The following is a 17400-nucleotide window of genomic DNA, read 5'->3' as shown; positions in this document are numbered from 1 at the left end:
CAATATACGAACTCAACACCGTTCGATACTCGCCAAAACAGGACATTTCATAACATCCAGGACTCCATGTCACCCATGATGATCTCTCTCCACACGCGTCTTGGCCCAGGGCCATACACAACGCGTGAGACAACCTTACCTTCCTGAGGGGGGGCCACCAGCTTTTGAACAAAACCGAGAGCAATGGAAATTGAGACGATAATAGTCTCCATAAGGGTTCCCATCAAGCCGCGAACCAAGATGGCAGTCCACTTCAAGCTCCAGGCGCCAAAGTATTTTGGTTTCTGTGCGAATACGACAGACGAGCGAGTAGAGTACACGAACTCCCAGGAAAAGGAAGGGCTGCAGAAAGAAGACGTCTTTTTTCAGCCTGAACGCTGCTGGACTTGGAGGAGCCATTTCCGGTGATGAGAATGTCGGCAATATAAACGGCTGTGAAAAGACACATGGCGGCTTTGAGTTCGATGAAGCCTTAGGAAAGATCTGATGCATCACGGTGGAAAAGATTGATACTACCGATGATACTGAGGACGAGACCAGCCAAACCTAACAAGGTGCGGAGACGGAAAGCACGACGAGGAATGCCAGCTCCCATCATGTCAGTCTACACGGTCGAGGAGGTCCTAGGCTGTGTATATGACCGCAAACAGTCCGAAGCTGTTCATGATATCGTAAGCGATTGTCAACCACTTGATGGATGGGGGACGAAGGTGAGGGAGGTGATGGCGCCAATGAGTCGGAAATGATAGATCATGACAGGGAATCTCCAGCCGAGTGGTTTGCGATGGCCATGTGTGGAAACGACATATCCCGAAGCCAACAAGGCAGGAGTGAAAGAAGATGAGTTCGAGGATTTCAAAAAGCTCAGAGACCCATTGTGAAAGGAACGCCGGGACCGCCGCAGGCGTTAGATTAAATCTGTTGTAGAGAAACGTTGCTCTGAGAGAATGAATTGGCTGCAGAGCGAGCAGTTAGGCCTCTAGGAAAGGACGAATAACAAGTTGCATCGACGAGCCAATGCGGCAACAAAAGGGGGGGGAAGATGAATTCAAAGTGGGTGCAGAGAAAGGAACCGTGGAGAGCTATCAGACTCACGATCTTGTCCGATGGTGGGCTGTTTTGAACACTCTGTACATTAGGAGTGAACGTATTTTGCTGACAATTTTCCGATTAGGAAAGCAATGTTCTATGTTGATGCCATTGGCTATGCCATGACGGCTACGGATCTGTAAAATAGACCATTGTAAAATGACGAATATCTACTCACACTCATTCGACCTCCTAGTGCACCATTGGAATTGCCGTGACCGTCAAGGGGTTATTTAGAACCTGGAGTCTCCATACTCTGGGAGGATGGTTTCTATTGGCTCATGCGTGGAATTCTCCCGATCTCTCGACCTTTGTTCAATGGACTTTATGATAGTGGAGTTTGATTCAGTGCGTCGGTGGCGAGAAAACAAAGAACTGTTCAAGTTACAGGCTTTTTTTTTTTAAAAAAATAAAAAGTGTCGCCTCGCCCAGCCTGGGTCCGTAGCCTCCTCCGCCAAGATTTTACATTTCTTGGCGGCGGTCGCGCACACTTCGTTCGCTTGACCTTCGACATCTTGCCGACAAGTACGCACTCAAAACCTTTCCCTTCGAGCCACCTTAATTCTTCACTCAGGACCACAGCTTTGATTGCAGGGACTGCTCTGTCTCCATCGTCGCAATCATGGGTGGTGTTACCGTTCGAGACGTCGACGTGAGTCTCCCGAAATTTCTAGTTTGCCGAAAACCGCATTTGCGAATTTGTCAATCGAAGGAGGAATCTGGAAACGAGCAGTTCCGAGGCGTCACGGGAGATTGTAATCCATAATATTTGCTAACACTAGGGGTTTTAACAGGCGCAGAAATTCATCACAGAATATGCAGCATTCTTGAAGAAACAGGGAAAGCTCCAAATACCAGGTGAGCAAATCCTCCACCAGATGACAGTTCTTGTACTTTGTCGAGGCTTCTCGCATACGATGGTCGAATTGAACACCAGCAAAGAAACAATCGGGCGTCACAATTGAAATCATGGACGATAAGACTAATCTCTCAAACAGGTTGGGTCGACACCGTCAAGACCTCTCACTCCAATGAACTTCCTCCCCAATCTGCCGACTGGTTCTACGTCCGAGCCGCCGCTGTTGCCCGACACGTCTACCTTCGAAAATCTGTTGGTGTAGGCCGGCTCCGAAAAGTCCACGGCAGCACAAAGAACCGTGGTTCAAGACCCTCACACCATGTGGATGCCTCCGGCGCCGTTGACCGAAAAGTGATGCAAGCTCTTGAGAAAATCGGAATCCTGGAGAAGGTTGAGGACAGTGAAGAGGGCGGCGCGAAGGGTGGGCGAAGAATCACGACGGCTGGTGCACGAGATTTAGACCGAATTGCGCTCACTGCGCTGGAAGGCGAGGAGGAAGATGATGAGTAGAAGACGGTTCAAGTTAGGGTCAAGATCAAAGAAGGCAAGACTCAATTGCCAAAAAATTTCTCAATTACGAGCGGCAGCTCATTCATGCTGGAGTCATTTGTCCAGCAAGCGTTGGGAACATGGAACCAAACATCAAACTCAGTTGACTGCATGCCTAAAGGGTTCAGGTGATGGAAGTTCTCTTGTATGATTCAAGCAGACGAGCCCAATGAAATTATTTCAATGTTGAAACCAATTTCCCTTAGAGATTTCTTTCGTTGCCTCTCCTCTCGCCCTGGTTTCCTCCTAGATTATCCCTCTCATGATACTTTAGCAGTGCAGACTGACGCCATATGTGTGAGGGAGCAGCGCTTCTTCCCCACGTCCACGTTGTCCAGACTTACTTGAATCACTCTTTTCAGATTAGGGCCCGAACGAATGTTGACATACGTGTGTACTGGGTGGTATAGACTGGCTGTTGGCTTTTCGGAATGGAAAAATCTTTTGTTCCGTCAGCCACCCAAAATTCCGCCTTGTTGGCCTTAGCAGGTTCCTAGGGAAAGGGCCAATTAATTCTTCATCCACATTTTCATCTTCTTCGTACTCGTGCTTCATTCAACTTGGAGGCTCTGAGAAGCCTTGCCTCTTTTGCTCAGCCCGTCGCTATACGGATGAATCGATTGGCTAGTCTGTTTACGTTTTGTCCTAATCTCCACACCAGACGCCCAGCCGCTTGGAAGTTGAACGGCGCAAGGCGTCTCTCAGCACCGCCCCACTGGGCTGTTCAAGGTCTTTCTGTCCTACTACCGTAAAACGGGGATTCAGTTCGTCCGCATGATATCTCAATCATCACTTTGTCTTCACGCATACTCCACTGCCCTCCACACGGGTATCTTTTCATCCTGATTCGGATTCTCCCACCCATCCATCAATGCCACCACAGCCTTCCGTCCTAGGCATAGTTTACAATACCCTCTGAAGCCATGTCGTCTCAAGACGACCAGTATGCCTTATGGCTTGACTCATGTGTTTGTCACCGGCCAGTTGAGTTTGATGCCAAACTCCCTGGTCTACCTTCGATCCAAAGCTCTCCCGGTCAGGGTGCATTGCCGACCAGCCGAATTCCCACACTGCCCCTGTTCTTTCAGCCCCGTAAATATTGCTCGACTCCAAAAGTTGACCTCTTCAATGTTGCAGAGACCCTTTTGTTAGGCTCAACTCCTCCCTACTAATCTTCTTGAGCATCCTTTGGAAAACATCAATGTCACAAAGACCTGTCGAGACTTCGGCCGAGGAGGATGCTGTAGAAAGTCAAGGGTGGGAAGCTTTCAAAAAGACAACCCCGAATCTGCAGCCTCATGATGACTGGAGGCAACGCAAGATCCCATCTGAGCTTCAGCGGCTCCCCGAGGAGTCAAATCTGGACGAAAAGCTCAGGCAAATTCTGGCTTGGTCACTTAGACTGAATCCCCCTTCGCCAGCAATACAAGCCCAAAATGGCGTAAGAGAATCGAAGAGTGAACAAAGACTGCACGATAGCGGGACCAATCACGACGAACGACCTCAACAGCCGGAGGACGACACTTCACGACGACCTGTTCTCTCTGAATACCCTGGAAATGGCGCTGCCCCAGACTCTCGGGCCATACGCTCAGAACGACCCTCCAAGAGCTTACCAAGCGTGGAACCGGGCTCTATCGGCCACGGACTTCTGGGATCTAGCCTCAGCATCCTATCAGCCTTGAAGATGAATCCAGAGCAAGAGCTACCTTCAGGCCTCAAGATCAAAAAGACTCCGCAAAAGCAGATTCCACTGACAGAATGTATAAGCTGCCTCGAAGAATTTCCGAAGGACAAAACTGCAACACTACCCTGCACTCACTCATACTGCAAGACATGTTTGGCGACTTTGGTCACCACTGCTCTCCAAAACGAGGCGAACTATCCTCCCAAATGCTGCCTTACGGAAATACCCCTGCAGACGGTTTTCCTCGCATTGAACTCCAAGCAGAGAGAAACGTACAAAGAGAAAGCTGCGGAGTACGCAATTCCTGCTCAAGAGCGATGGTATTGTCCCAACACAAAGTGCTTGAGATGGATTCCTCCGGGGAAGATCACTAGAATTCGCTCCAATCAAAGATGTCCCCATTGTTCGACCAAGATATGCGCAATTTGCCGCGGATTAGCACATCAACAGCATACGGACTGCCCTCAAGATTTTGGCCTAGAGGCTACGATTACTCTGGCTGAATTGTCAGGTTGGCGTCGCTGCTTTTCATGTCGGACCATGGTCGAAGTGAGTATTCTGCTTTTCCGATTCTAACATATACTAACATGCCTTAGCGAAATGAAGGGTGTCGTCACATGACTTGTAAATGTGGTGCTCAGTTTTGCTACGTTTGTGGAGCCAAATGGCGAACCTGTCGTTGCACAGAGATAGACGAAACTAATCGTCAAGCGGAACTGAGACATCGAAGAAATGAAAGAGAGAGGCAACAATTTGCTGAAGCTGCAGAGATTGCACGAATCATGGCCGAAATCGAGGCAATGGAAAGACGAGAGGCAGAGGGACGTCAACAAGAAGAGGAGAGACGAGAAGCAGAGAGGTTAAAAGAAGAGACAGAGCTTGCGAGACTGGAAGAGGAGCGATTGCAAGAAGAAACTGCCCGAAGAGAGGAAGCAGACCGACTCGAGCGCGAATTTCGACAAACTATGCGTGTTTCGGTCGAGGATAGCTGTCGCGTACTACAATCGGCCTTGACTGAGATGTTGCAAACGCAAAAGAAGGGCTTGGACAGCCGGCATATGCATGCCGAACATCAATGTTTCAAGCGACAGGAGGAAGAAATGTCAGCGCAGCAGAAGGAGAGTGAAGACCTCTTGAGCTCCATGGAATCCAATATCGACAAGAGGAAGAATTCGATCGAAAAAAAACATAAAGCGGAGATGGATGCATTCATTGCTGAGCAACAGGAACTTGAAGATGACATTTTTCTTGAAATTCAATTACACCTTCGTGGAAGGAAGGACAAAGACACCAGAGAACGCCGCCTTCAGGAAAGATTCAGAAGACAACGCGATGAAAAGCTAGAAGAGCTGGTCACAAGACACAAGTCTGAGCTGGAGGCTTTGAGCGCAAGCACCTCAATGGAGCTCGAAGGAATCAAGCGAGCCAAAGACAGCAAAATGGCCGCAATCCAAGAGCAATACCAACAGGGATTTGAGGCTCTTTTGGCAGAGGTAGCTGCAGATCGCATGTGGTTCCAGTTCCTCTCCGAGAGACGACAGAATTTGGTATCCGAGCACGCTCGACTAATGCTCGAAGACTTGGAGGCTGGAGAAGATCCAGAAGGGCTCACCGAGGAGAGAGCCGCCACCATCGGTCCTTTCATCACGAGCGGATTCCCAGAAGCAAATGCCCCGATGCTTGATCCTCTGACGACAGACGGCATCCAAAACACAAAGCCGGATCAGCCCCAGGATACATTGGCATCTTCCCCAGCTTTGACCGACTCGACGAGTTTCACATCGCCATCTCGGCCTTTGGCGGAGCTTGCGGCAACGTCTGAACATTCGCTTTCCAGTATAGACTCGAACCCTACTTTCGCTGTATCGAATGCCACGGAGACAAGAGATATGACACCGAACCAGTTCATGATGAACAGCGCGTGGGGGTGGATGACGGGAACTGGTGAGGGAAGCCCTCACCTTACCGATGCACCGAATAGCCGAAGAACCGCAGATCCGTTGTCACCACCCAGGGGAACTCGTGAGGCCCGTCGCAACACTCGGCCGACGATGCAACATGCGACATACGGCCCGGAAATGGCCATGATGTCCGGTGCCCTGCTCCCATCACGATACACTCCTCCACCTCTTATTCCGGCTCCATTGCGCGTAGGCCGTCGTCTCAATGTACCAGATTCTGAAGGCCTGCAAGTGCTAGAACCCGAAGCACCACCAGCGTCCAAAGCCCCAGCAATATCCTTGGCACCTTCAGGCGCGATCCAAGAGCCGGGCGCATTCCCGGCCTCACCGGCAACCGACGCCTCTGCCAACAATAACCCGCGCGATGATACGTATCCGGAGGCCTTATCGTTACCATTACCCAGTCAAACGCGCAAAGGGCACTCATCAGCCGACGGCTCTAGGTCAACTTCGGCCTCAGCCTCGCGCTCAGGCTCAGGTGCCAGCTCCAGTTCAAAGTACTCGACCTCACTCAGCCGCGTGGACAGCCTGATCATTCCACCACCATTACCAAACCCAAAAGTTTCCAAGCGCGGCGCCCAACACTTCCTCTCGGTCTTCGTCGATACCACTCCGACGTCGCCAATCGCAGCAAAGCCCAAAAAACAGCAACAGCAGCAGCGCCGTACTCCGAAGGCGACTTGGTCGCTCAAAGATCTCAAGTCCAAAGTCGCCAATGAGAAGGACAAGGACAATGACGCAACAAATCAGTAGTATTCCGAGGAAGAAATGAAGACGAGACTGAGAGCCACGGCCGGCGATGCCCTTTACCTTCTGACGATCAAGGCCCGAGGGATCAGTCACACGCGCTGGTCGGTTAGGATATTTTGGGGGTTGATTTGATTGTATATATTTTGGGTCAGTGTATTATCATAAATTATACAGCAAATGAGATGTCATGCCATGGTGTATGTTTTCTCATTAATCAGACAGCTAGCACATGGCTCTGAGCTTATCGTTCTATCTTGCGGCCTTTGTCGTGATTCTGCTGCTAGAACTTAACTACGGCTTCCTTTTCGGGGTGAGAGCACAGATACTCTGAAAATAGCGCAGTATCCACGTACTTAAATATTATCATTATTGTCGGTCGGTATATGGACCAACTGTGTATGTGTCTCTATCTATGAAACTCTTAGGTGCCAGCTCAGCCCATACATCCTGTACTCGGAGCTCATATCCAGCTGTCCTGTCCTGTCCTTAATGTTTCTTTCGTGTATGTCTTCAGTGTCTCATCTCCAGAGAGGTGTCCCTTGATCGTTCATGCAAATAAACCGCCATGAAATGTGTGCAAAGCGTGTACGGAGTGCGGTGTTTGGCGGCCCATGATTTGCCCTGACCAATATTTGTATCTAACCCGGCCGATTGATGTAAGGCCATAGTTAGATGAAGTCGATTTACCAGTGCCAGACTGTCAGACAAAATACCATCTATACCTCCGAATCCAAACGCCCATGCGAAAGAGAATGTACGAGACAAGCGCCGTAGACTTCGTAAGGATTTCAGTTCGTAAAAGAGATCATTTTCCACCCCTAGTCTGAAGCCATCCATCTTCGGTCCATTGCCATGTTTTACCGCCCTTGACCGGGTGAAGCAACATGGGACGAACGACAGTCCTCCCATAAACGCCTTCCCACTCTGGGCCACCACTTTCGAGAGCAGTGACACCAAGGAGCCTCTGGAAGACCGGCATAGCCTGTGCAGAACTGTAATACCAGGTCATGTTGGCCCAGGCATATTCATTCCATTTGCTGAAAGTGCTGTTCCAATAGCCTCCAGCCTGTCCAAAGGGTCCACCGTTGAATGTTGATTGTAAGGCGTCCTCCGGCCAGAAACGATCGGCGAAGATTGGGTGAGGAAAGGTCGTCGATTTCAACCCGTGATGGAGACACATGGTTTGCGGGAACATTTCGGCATCAATATGATGTCCGTTCTCGGCATTTTCATAGTTCATAATATCCAAGACCCGCCGGCTAACTCGGCCTTGTGCAATCAGAGTGGCTCTTCTCGGAGTTGATTTGCCTTGGGCATAACCCCATAGATAATCCCGGAACCACCAGTTGGTACCAGTGACGTTGAAACTTGGTAAGAAACCAATCCAGTCGGCATCTTCTCCCACTCCCCATTCGTAATTGTCTTCGGCTTCTTTTGGTGGTTTAGGTCCACGGGGTTTGACTCCCTCCACAGTGACCGGACCCCAGACATGATGAGGATCTTCATTTTTGGTCGAGATTCGGAAGTCGGTGTCAAAGTCGCCATGCACAGCAGGAATGTAGACTCTCCCGGCGCGTTCCCAAATTCCTTTTCGAGGTTGCTTTCTGCCGAATTTCCCCACGGATTCGAAGAAATCCAGGTAGTGGCCGGTGTAACGTACATCGAATTCCCATTGGTAGAAGAAATCAAACTCGGGGTGATTGCGTGCAAACCATTGAATTATCATCCAAGGGCTTCTTCCTACAAAGGCGTGCTCAGCGAGACCCGAGTATAAACCTCGAATTTGAGCATGATTCCAGACTTCTGTGATCGAGCGGAACTCCGGAGGAATGTATTTTTCAATCGTCGACTGCGGTTCATCTTCTCCGACAAAGAGCGGAATACTTTCATCCTTGACATGCAAGAGAAGAAAAACTTGGTATTTTCCTCCACTGGCTAAAGAAGCTTCGGCGATCATTGCACGGACGTTCATCACGACATCGGCCGTCCATTTCGCACCGGTCCACACGCGAATGAGAATAGCCGTGCGCTTCACCTTGTTGACGAGGCCTGGTTCCAGAGTGGATGAAAGCGTCTTTGGCGGAGGGTCGTCATGCTTGTGTCGTATGTTTGAGTACTGAATCGAGTTCTGGGGGCGTTCCTTAAAGGGTCTGAATCGCTGTTTATTCGCAGCAACACACTCGTCTTGCAGTTCGCCCCAGTTGACCGTGTCCCAATTAATGTCACCGCCTTTCTTCAGGTCTTCTACGTCGACGGCGTCCCATTGATCGAGGCCGTACGCCTGGAAGCGACCGATGCGATCAAAGGACACGTCACCGTCCAATCCAGACGCCTGGTAGGAGCCGATGGTAGGGTCAACCGCACCTAGAATATGTCAGCTGGGTGATTCCAAGGCAGAGCTGCTCGTTTATTACCAGTGGCCTTGCCAGGATATGCCCAAATTGCATCCTCGTGGCTTTCGTTCAGAGGCACGCCGCGAGGACCGATGCACGAAACAATTTGAGAGGGGTCTTCTTCCAAATTCCGATATCCATCATAGCGAATGAGGCGGGGGGCCTTGTTTTTACAGTCGACCTCCTCAGTTTCACAAGAGCGGAGGTGTGATGTTCCACGCGTCAAACCGTCGTGTCTGAAGAATGTGGCAGAGTTAGTCTCCGTCGCGCACGGGCAGTTGACGCCGAAAGTGCGGGTTAACCTACGTTATAAAATCTTTCCAGATCCATTCCTCTTTCTTTGCAATCTCCATCATTTCTTCCTCGGTTGGTGGCTTTGGGGGTTCTGGGGGAGGCGTGGGGGGCGGTGGAGGAGGAGGTTTCTGACCCATGATCCTGACGAGAAGAATGAAGGTAATAAACGTGGCAATGACTCTGGCCATGAGGCGTAGTCGAGGCATACAAATCTGCCATTTTGACGGCTTCTTCCAAAAATCGTGTTTTGCAGGTGTCCAACTCGGGGGAGGTGTCTCCGGTTCGGGCGAGTGATCAAGCAGGCCCATCTCAGAGCGGCCGCCGCTGATAGTAAGTCTTCGTGTCATGGGCACGTTTGAGTCCCCGGGATGGGTGAATATTTTGGATTAATTGCAGAGGATTAAGCGAGCGACTGAGGGTGAGAAGACAAGCAGTTGGGGCGAGCGAGTGCGGAAGAGGCGATCGTAGTGGCGGTTGTCGAGTATGACGATGGACAGGAGGAAATTGACGTGAATGGGGGGTAGATCGGGTAAAAATTAGGAGGTCGTCATGCAGATTGGGAAGTCAAACACATCGATATGGGAGTGGTAGCGACCGGCGTATAGGACAGAGGATTTGACGGCAGTGACAAACAACTCGACAAAGCGAATGAGTCGAGTAGAGGCAGGTAGAGGAAGGAGGGAGGTCTGGAAATCCTGGCAAAGAGAAAGATTTACTATCTGCTCCCTAACTCCGTAGATTTCTAGTTAAGATAGAACTAGCAAAAGCATACTACGATTTAGTTGGATCCCGTCCCCGTCTCCGTACTCGACTCCGAACACTGGGCCAGGGCATATGGCCGGGTAGCAAAAAGCACGTCAGAATAAGCAGCGCCGGAGCAATCACAGACTTGCATTGAGTCTAGACCCAAAATATTCAGTCTCGGCGGACAAGTACGGGATAGAGGCGGATGCTTGATGATCCTTTTGATAGAAGAGAGACACGGCAGGGATCATGGGTGCATTTTGGTTCGTGGGTGGCTGCCATGTGCCCCTATCATCGTGTGCAGATGTTGAGGTCAAGCTTTTGTGGGAGGGCCCAATACAAAAAAACCACACGGAAATGCTTCGGTGCTAGTTCCGATATGGTATTTTCCTATACATAATGAGAAGGTGGATTGCTGGGGCGTACACCATGGTTAAGACCAGAAGAGAAATTAAATCTCCTCTCTGGAGCATGCCGATAACATGATACTGTAACATGTGAACCCGGGCACTCCTACGATCCCATCTGGGCACTCAAAGAGTGAAACAGTGGCGGTTGCAGTGGAAATAATTGATTAAGCCACTTTGTGTCAGCCAATACAAGCCACGAAAGCTTTCTTGTCGAGTGCTGACGTCAGTCTGCAGTACCATACCCTCCCATTGACCACTGGCGGAAAAGAAACCCCGTGCTCCTCTCCCCCGACCGGATGGGATTTTCTGACCTGCATCCTGTGCTATTCGATCTTGCCCTCCGATCTGCACAGTGGACTTTGTTTCACTGTTTCAGATATCCCCACGACCTCTGTTTTGAAAGAAGGAGGGGGAGGAAAATATTGGCCATCTGCTCGACTCGGCCCCATCAAACACTCCCATTGCAACACTGCTACACTGCTACAAACACAACAACTCCGCCTCTCATTTCTAACTTCCCTCACCTCCGTCGGACATATCCGATAAAAGACTTCAAGAAGAGGGACCAATCACCAGCTTCCCTTACTGCTTGTATTGTCCGGAGCCATCGGTTCGCGCCCACCACTACCATTCATACTCCGGTCCAACCAGCTTACACAAGGCGTCCCCATCCACAGCATCACTCTGTATCTTGGGAATGGCATAGTCAATATTTTTGCCCTCTGCCTTTTCCAGCTCTGCATGCCGAACCAAAATATCCCCGACCTTGTCTAGATACCATTTGACTGCGTGTTCTGATCCTCGATCAGCCGGAAATTTCTTCCATGCGAGAAGAAATCAAAAGAGTCAACTACCGGACCTACCCTGGATGGAGTGAAGCCTCCCCAATCCCAATACCCCATTGTTGAATCCCTTTTGCGCGCTAACCGCCAGTTCGACATCTTCTCTTTCAACAAAGCGCCAATACGCAATGTCGTGCTCCATCCAATGGTCATACTCTGCGCTTGGCTTCTGCATGCTCGCTCTTCGATAAGTCTCGCTTTGATATGATGTTTCCAACGCTCCCGTGGCATTGAATCGGGCAATGAAAAGAAGATTGTCGCTAAATATGACTGCTCCGATTGGGAATAACCAGGTAATGAAAGCCTCTGACAGTCCTTCTCTTTTCGGAGGTAGAAAGTGACGAGAGGCACCGATCCCTTGTCTCAGGTAATATTGATCCAGGGCAAAGTCCTTGGGAAGTGTTGTCGGATGTCCGGTCTGACAGTGGTAGCATTCCTAAGACACAGCCCATGTCACTCAAGCGTCTTCCCTGAAGAACGCGGCGGACAGGTGACCAACCTGAAATCCATCCACAAAAGTCTTCCAATTGAACTTTGTTCCAGCTTCCGAGCTGTTCCAGGTGTGATCGTACTCCCATCCGTCCTTGGGGAAAAGAGCAAATTCGTCACCGACTTCTTTTCCTGTTTTCGATGTCGGAGTAGGATCAAAGTCATCGCCAAACTGCTCCTCAAATCTAACCGCTGGAGCTTCACGCGCGTCAAAGTTGACGAATACGAATCCTTGAGCCGTCACGTGAGTATGTATTTTGAACAACGAATGCTCCTGCGGATCAAAATCCGGCAGATTATTGTACTCTCTCGCTTTGTGCAGTTCTCCTGTCGGTAAGTATGACCTGCGAGTTCGAGTCGGCATGAATCCCAGGCAGGAATGTCCCGTCTTGGTGAGAGTCCGACTCACGCAGACTTACCAGCCGTGAAATCGACACGCTAAAACCATACTCGATCCGCTGGTCTTTTGAGTGATGGGGTGTCCTCGATGTCGACAGATGTTGTGGAACGCGTTAATATTCCCTTCTTTGTCTTTGATGAGGAAAAAATTCCAACCGAACATCTACCCAGAGTCTCAGCCTGATTGACGATGGCATTCCTTGGACATAACTTGGTGGGCATCGGACATCGGAGACATACCTCCAGAGTCAAGTAATCACCTGGTTTCGGAAATCTTGCCGCGAAGCTCGCTATGTGCCATAGCTAGAGCAAGGTGTGTCAGATTTTCATTCTCGAGACTCGGGAACCCTTCTGTGGGACAGGGAATTCTGAATATAGCGCATGCTTCCACCGAAATAAGACGGGGACCCACGGTAGAAAACAACCCTCGTCGTTCAAGCTGAAAGATCCTCTCATCGCGATACCACCTGCACCACCACCTGATCAGCACGAGAACCCTCGTCTAAAAGAGATTCACACTCCCACAGATTCCAATATAGCTTGTCTTGTCAAACATGGCAAGTCTGAGCGCCTTGCCAACACTCAAGTGGATATTACCTTGACGGCGCTAAATTTAGCGTCTTCAATCCCAGATCCGCAGGGCCCAGATTCTTTTCCCGCCCCTTTTGCAAGTATCCGCCGCTGGCGAGGAACTCGGAATTGTCGATGGTCGTCATTGTCACTGATTGATTCAGGTATTGACACGGAGGAGTGAAGGTCTCCCAGCGAAAAGAAAGAGCACAGATGGCTATATATACCCACCACGCGGTGCGAGGACTGCTCAGAGAAGAATTTGAACGAAGAGTTGAAGGTGTACAGTAATCCTCACCAGTCCATAGGGTCAATGGACATCGCCCAGAGTTTCACGTCTTCCTGTCTCTCCTCATCAAGTGAGTTCTGGAATGATATGTTGTTTCGCTGCGGAGAAGGCCGTATGAGGTAAATTTCCTGAATGCGCGGTTGCGTGATAAGCCTGCTTCTGGCCTTCGATAACGGTCGATCGCGGCCTGATAGCGAGTTGTCACGTGAATTACATGGTGATCCTTATGGTGCAGGACGGGCACTTCTTTGACATGCACCAGAGCTGGCTCTGATAGATTTCGGTGTTGTACTATGGCGGAGTGTGAATTGTAGAGTGTTGTACGGAAGCTGAGATAAGTGAGCAGGTTGGTTCGGCGATTTCAATCAATCAGGTGGGAGGGCTCCCTTTTCAGCCCAACGGCCTGTCCATGAACCCCGAACTCGGCAGCCCATAGATCCGACCTTCTGCTTACCCAAGAACACAATCAAGTCAAATTCCATTGTGTAAGGCACTCTGATATCAGTGTCTCTTTGAGAACGTCCACAGGAGCGCGCATGCGGTGTACATGGCTTTTGCAACCTGATGTCCACAAATCCTTTCCGCCGTAGTTCGTTGAAAGGTCCTGGCGGCAGCAGTACCCCCCATATCCCATCAGCGGATCCTCGCGGCACCAGTCCGGGGCCTTTGTCAGTTGATACCAGAGGTAAGTGTTTACTCCTTTCGTCTCAAGTTTGGCCTCGTCTGATGTTGAATGCCCTGCACAGCACCGAGTACTACACAAAAACATGTAAACTTCGCTTCACCCCCCGCAATTCCCATATCGCCGGTCTCATATCCACCCTCTCCAGAATCTACCCGACAGGAATTCCTCACTGCCTTTTCCGGTCCAAAATCGTCCGATCCTCTCCCGATAGACTATAGCCAGGCACTCGCGAGCGATCCTTTTGCGGGCGAAGCTTCCGATGGCGAGGATGACGGCGCAATTGGAGAAGCATTGAAAAATGCAAAAGCCAATGCCGTGATTGCTACTTTGGCAAAACCTTCACCGGAAAATGCAGTCAAGGATACCTTGGGCCGATTTGCTAGCAGTACGAGGAGGCCGTCCAGTCATCAATTGGGTGTTGGTGCGAAAGACCAAAGCGGATCGACGAAGCCGGCCATGGATGTGGATGCTTTCAAGAGAATGTTGCTTACTGGAGAACGAGGACCCTCTTCCACCTCTTCTCCTCGGGACGGTGTGGTGCAAAATACCCAGGCAGGCCCAAGTCAATCTGTAAGTGAGAGCAGTTCTAGCGCGGACACGGCTTCAATCTCACAGCACTCGATCTTCGAGACTGCCCCACCTATGCAAGAAGAAAGCCCTCGGACTTCAGACGATCTAGGCGCGAACGAAACAGATGAGCAACGAGCGGGCCTTGGGACCGCTCCAGAAGGCAAGAAGAAGCCTCCTCCACCAAAGAGCCGACGCGGCAAGCCTCTCAAGGAAATCGGAGTAGAGCAGGGTCCAACGGCGACGTTTGATAACTTTATCCACTCGCTCTCACTCCCAGATAGCAGCAATGTTGGCTCAGAAACGCCTCCTTTGAGATCATCACCAATCGGTCAACGGTCTCCAGGTGATAGTTTAGCGGCTTCTACCGCACTTGACTCTCAGAAACGGACACCACCAGCGCCTCCCTTGGCCCGACGGAAGAGTCAACAGGCCCCTAGTAAACCGGTGTTGACGAGGAGCAGCTCATCTCGATATTCCGTGCTCAGCGGATACGATGCCCCTCCGAGTCCGTCCACGAATTCGACATCCAAGCCGCCTCCGCCGCCTCCGTCACGTCGGTCGAACAGTACTGGCGACCGCGGACCTTCATTCGACGCGCTTTCTGTCCCTGAAAACACCTGCCTCGCCAGCAAACAGTCCCCTACAGAGTCACCTGGGTCCGACTCTGGACCGGGATTACCTTCCACATCGTCCTATTTGAAACGCATGAGCCAAGGGCCTCCTCCACCGGTACCGCCGCCTCGCAGGGGGCGAGGATCGAGCAGGAGTAGTGTTGAGACACAAAGACCGCCCATGGCAGCGTTGGGTATGAGTGAGCCGGGAGGGAGCGATCCAAACGTTGGACGAAGCGGTACAGATGCGAGAGACATTCTGGCCGACCTTGCGGCTCTCCAGAAAGAAGTGGATGCTGCCAGAGCGGGCGCAGGGGGGCTATGACGGTGTTCTCTCTGTCTTTAGATATGTGGACATGTGCATGATATGGAAATACAGGGTCATAATTGCATTGCTGCATGGAGGTTTGGGATATCACGTGAGTAGATGACTGCTTTTTTGTAGTTGGTAAAATGATACCGGGAGACTCCGAACAGAGAACCAAAAAACGCTGTTGAATGACGTAGCCTGACAAGTTCCCCAGTTGAACAACAGCACCCGTGTTCCCCCCTGCATTTCTGGGCTGGCTTCAAGTCCCTGATCTGGGGGTTAACCTTGGATACAACAAGCGCCATTCACGATTCACCCACTCATCACTAGCTGCCAAACTGCGCATCGTGGCCCGGCTTTCACGCCCATAGACTTTGACTCCAGGCGCCCTTCGCTTCACTTCCAACCCCTTCTTCCCATAACTACTTCGCAAGTAGTTGACGTATATCTCGAATCACTGCACCAGAAACTGGTCATATACTTTCTCACTGTTTGGGAGCCTCTCAGCAGCTGCGTCATATTTCTTCAAGTCAAACTTGCCCCTCCAGGGGCTTCTAACGGCTCGGCGACTGACACATCACTGCTTCTCTATTCTTTTCACGATCTCGCACTCTTAACTTGCACTTGCCCTGCTCTTTATCTCCTCTGTCTGTTGGTGACCAAAATTCTCGGCGTTCTTTCAAATTACCTGCCCCTTTACTTTACACCTTTCCAACGGCCAATATGCCGAACAGAGGCCCCACTCTGATCAATCGTATGTCATGAACCCAGCTTGAATCGAACAAGATGAACAAGTGGAAGCTGACCGCGGTGACTACATAGTTCCTCCTCCTCCGTCCGACCCTGCGACTCCCAGCGAAATGGGTCCCGGCACTCCGAATTCCACAACCACTTCCCTCTCCGCCTTGTCTGTTGTAGCCATAAAAGATGGCGCAATGGGTCACGGTGGACGAGGAGCCGCAACCTCAGCCAACACTCTTGAAGCTGAACGAGCCGACCGTATTTCACGTCTTGCTGGTCTTGAGCGAGTTGCTACCTCTCGACCAACCCCACTTGGACACCTAGCTCCAGGATCAGGCGCATATGGCCCAGGATTTGACAATGTCCCCCAGTTCAAGGAGCGGAGCACAGTCGGGAGCGCCAGTGCAACGGGTAGTGTCGGTGGTAGGACAACATGGGCGAGTGGGAGTATTGACTACGACGCAGACAAGATGAGCGAGGATCAGGATGATGGCGTCTCAAGTACAGGTGGCTTCAGCGACGAGGACAAGGCCAGTCTCGTTGGATTTGGTGAAGGAGCAGGGAGCACAGTCAGCGGTCCAGTGTCGACGCCTTACAACACCCGCGCCTCTGGCTCTCGAGCAGGCGCTAATGCTAACGTGCCTTCAACTCCACGAACGGGTACCGTTCCCACATTTGGATCAGGGCAGAGCACTCCGATGAGTGGAATTACACCGAGTGCTGCTGCTGGAAGTACAGATCCGAAAATGATGGATGGGATGAGTTACGATCAGAACATCATCGACACGACGATGCAGCCAGCCCCGCCAGTGGATCTGCCTTCTCAAGGGAATCGATTCTCAGGATTTGGTACGGAAATGGCCGAAGGAATCATGCGTGATCGATTGGCTGATCTGGACCACCCCCAGCATCCTTTGGGAACGGCGGATGGTCAGATTCTGGGCAAGTTTCCGTTTGAAAAGGAATAGAGCGAAGGAAGCATCTGTCATCTAGCCTCCTGGACTCACAATGTTTCTGGTCGGCACGTTCATGGTGTTCTGGTTACGAATTTTCTATGGCGAGGAAGATATTGACTGTACTCTATGATATCAAGACTGGTATGGAGGCGAACTTCGGAGTGTACCTGATACTATGCGGTGTGGGTTGTGGCATGACGGC

The 17400-nt window shown here is 50.9% G+C and overlaps 6 protein-coding genes across 6 annotated transcripts; 4 read left to right on the top strand and 2 right to left on the bottom strand.

Moving 5' to 3' along the window:
• Window positions 1–1711: 1711 nt before the first annotated feature.
• Z518_10006 (40S ribosomal protein S19) lies at window positions 1712–2458 on the top strand (the record flags this gene model as incomplete). The annotated part of the gene is made up of 3 exons (XM_013412623.1): window positions 1712–1741; window positions 1884–1947; window positions 2088–2458. The coding sequence occupies 3 exons, from the start codon at window positions 1712–1714 to the stop codon at window positions 2456–2458; spliced, it is 465 nt and encodes a 154-aa protein (XP_013268077.1).
• Window positions 2459–3698: 1240 nt separating this feature from the next.
• On the top strand, window positions 3699–6898 carry Z518_10005 (uncharacterized protein; the record flags this gene model as incomplete). The annotated part of the gene is made up of 2 exons (XM_013412622.1): window positions 3699–4733; window positions 4781–6898. The coding sequence occupies 2 exons, from the start codon at window positions 3699–3701 to the stop codon at window positions 6896–6898; spliced, it is 3153 nt and encodes a 1050-aa protein (XP_013268076.1).
• Window positions 6899–7700: 802 nt separating this feature from the next.
• On the bottom strand, window positions 7701–9929 carry Z518_10004 (uncharacterized protein; the record flags this gene model as incomplete). Its single annotated transcript, XM_013412621.1, has 3 exons — window positions 7701–9259; window positions 9310–9524; window positions 9595–9929. The coding sequence occupies 3 exons, from the start codon at window positions 9927–9929 to the stop codon at window positions 7701–7703; spliced, it is 2109 nt and encodes a 702-aa protein (XP_013268075.1).
• A 1431-nt stretch (window positions 9930–11360) lies between these two features.
• Window positions 11361–12515, bottom strand: Z518_10003 (uncharacterized protein; the record flags this gene model as incomplete). Its single annotated transcript, XM_013412620.1, has 4 exons — window positions 11361–11530; window positions 11600–12014; window positions 12078–12411; window positions 12487–12515. The coding sequence occupies 4 exons, from the start codon at window positions 12513–12515 to the stop codon at window positions 11361–11363; spliced, it is 948 nt and encodes a 315-aa protein (XP_013268074.1).
• Window positions 12516–13889: 1374 nt separating this feature from the next.
• Z518_10002 (uncharacterized protein) lies at window positions 13890–15516 on the top strand (the record flags this gene model as incomplete). Its single annotated transcript, XM_013412619.1, has 2 exons — window positions 13890–14010; window positions 14072–15516. 2 exons carry the CDS (start codon window positions 13890–13892, stop codon window positions 15514–15516), a joined length of 1566 nt encoding a protein of 521 aa, XP_013268073.1.
• A 708-nt stretch (window positions 15517–16224) lies between these two features.
• Window positions 16225–17210, top strand: Z518_10001 (uncharacterized protein; the record flags this gene model as incomplete). Its single annotated transcript, XM_013412618.1, has 2 exons — window positions 16225–16255; window positions 16288–17210. The coding sequence occupies 2 exons, from the start codon at window positions 16225–16227 to the stop codon at window positions 17208–17210; spliced, it is 954 nt and encodes a 317-aa protein (XP_013268072.1).
• Window positions 17211–17400: the final 190 nt, after the last annotated feature.

Source organism: Rhinocladiella mackenziei, assembly GCF_000835555.1.
Source record: "Rhinocladiella mackenziei CBS 650.93 unplaced genomic scaffold supercont1.8, whole genome shotgun sequence".
Classification (NCBI taxonomy): domain Eukaryota; kingdom Fungi; phylum Ascomycota; class Eurotiomycetes; order Chaetothyriales; family Herpotrichiellaceae; genus Rhinocladiella; species Rhinocladiella mackenziei.
Note: the sequence above shows the minus strand (reverse complement) of the source record. Positions and strands in the feature narration are given on the sequence as shown.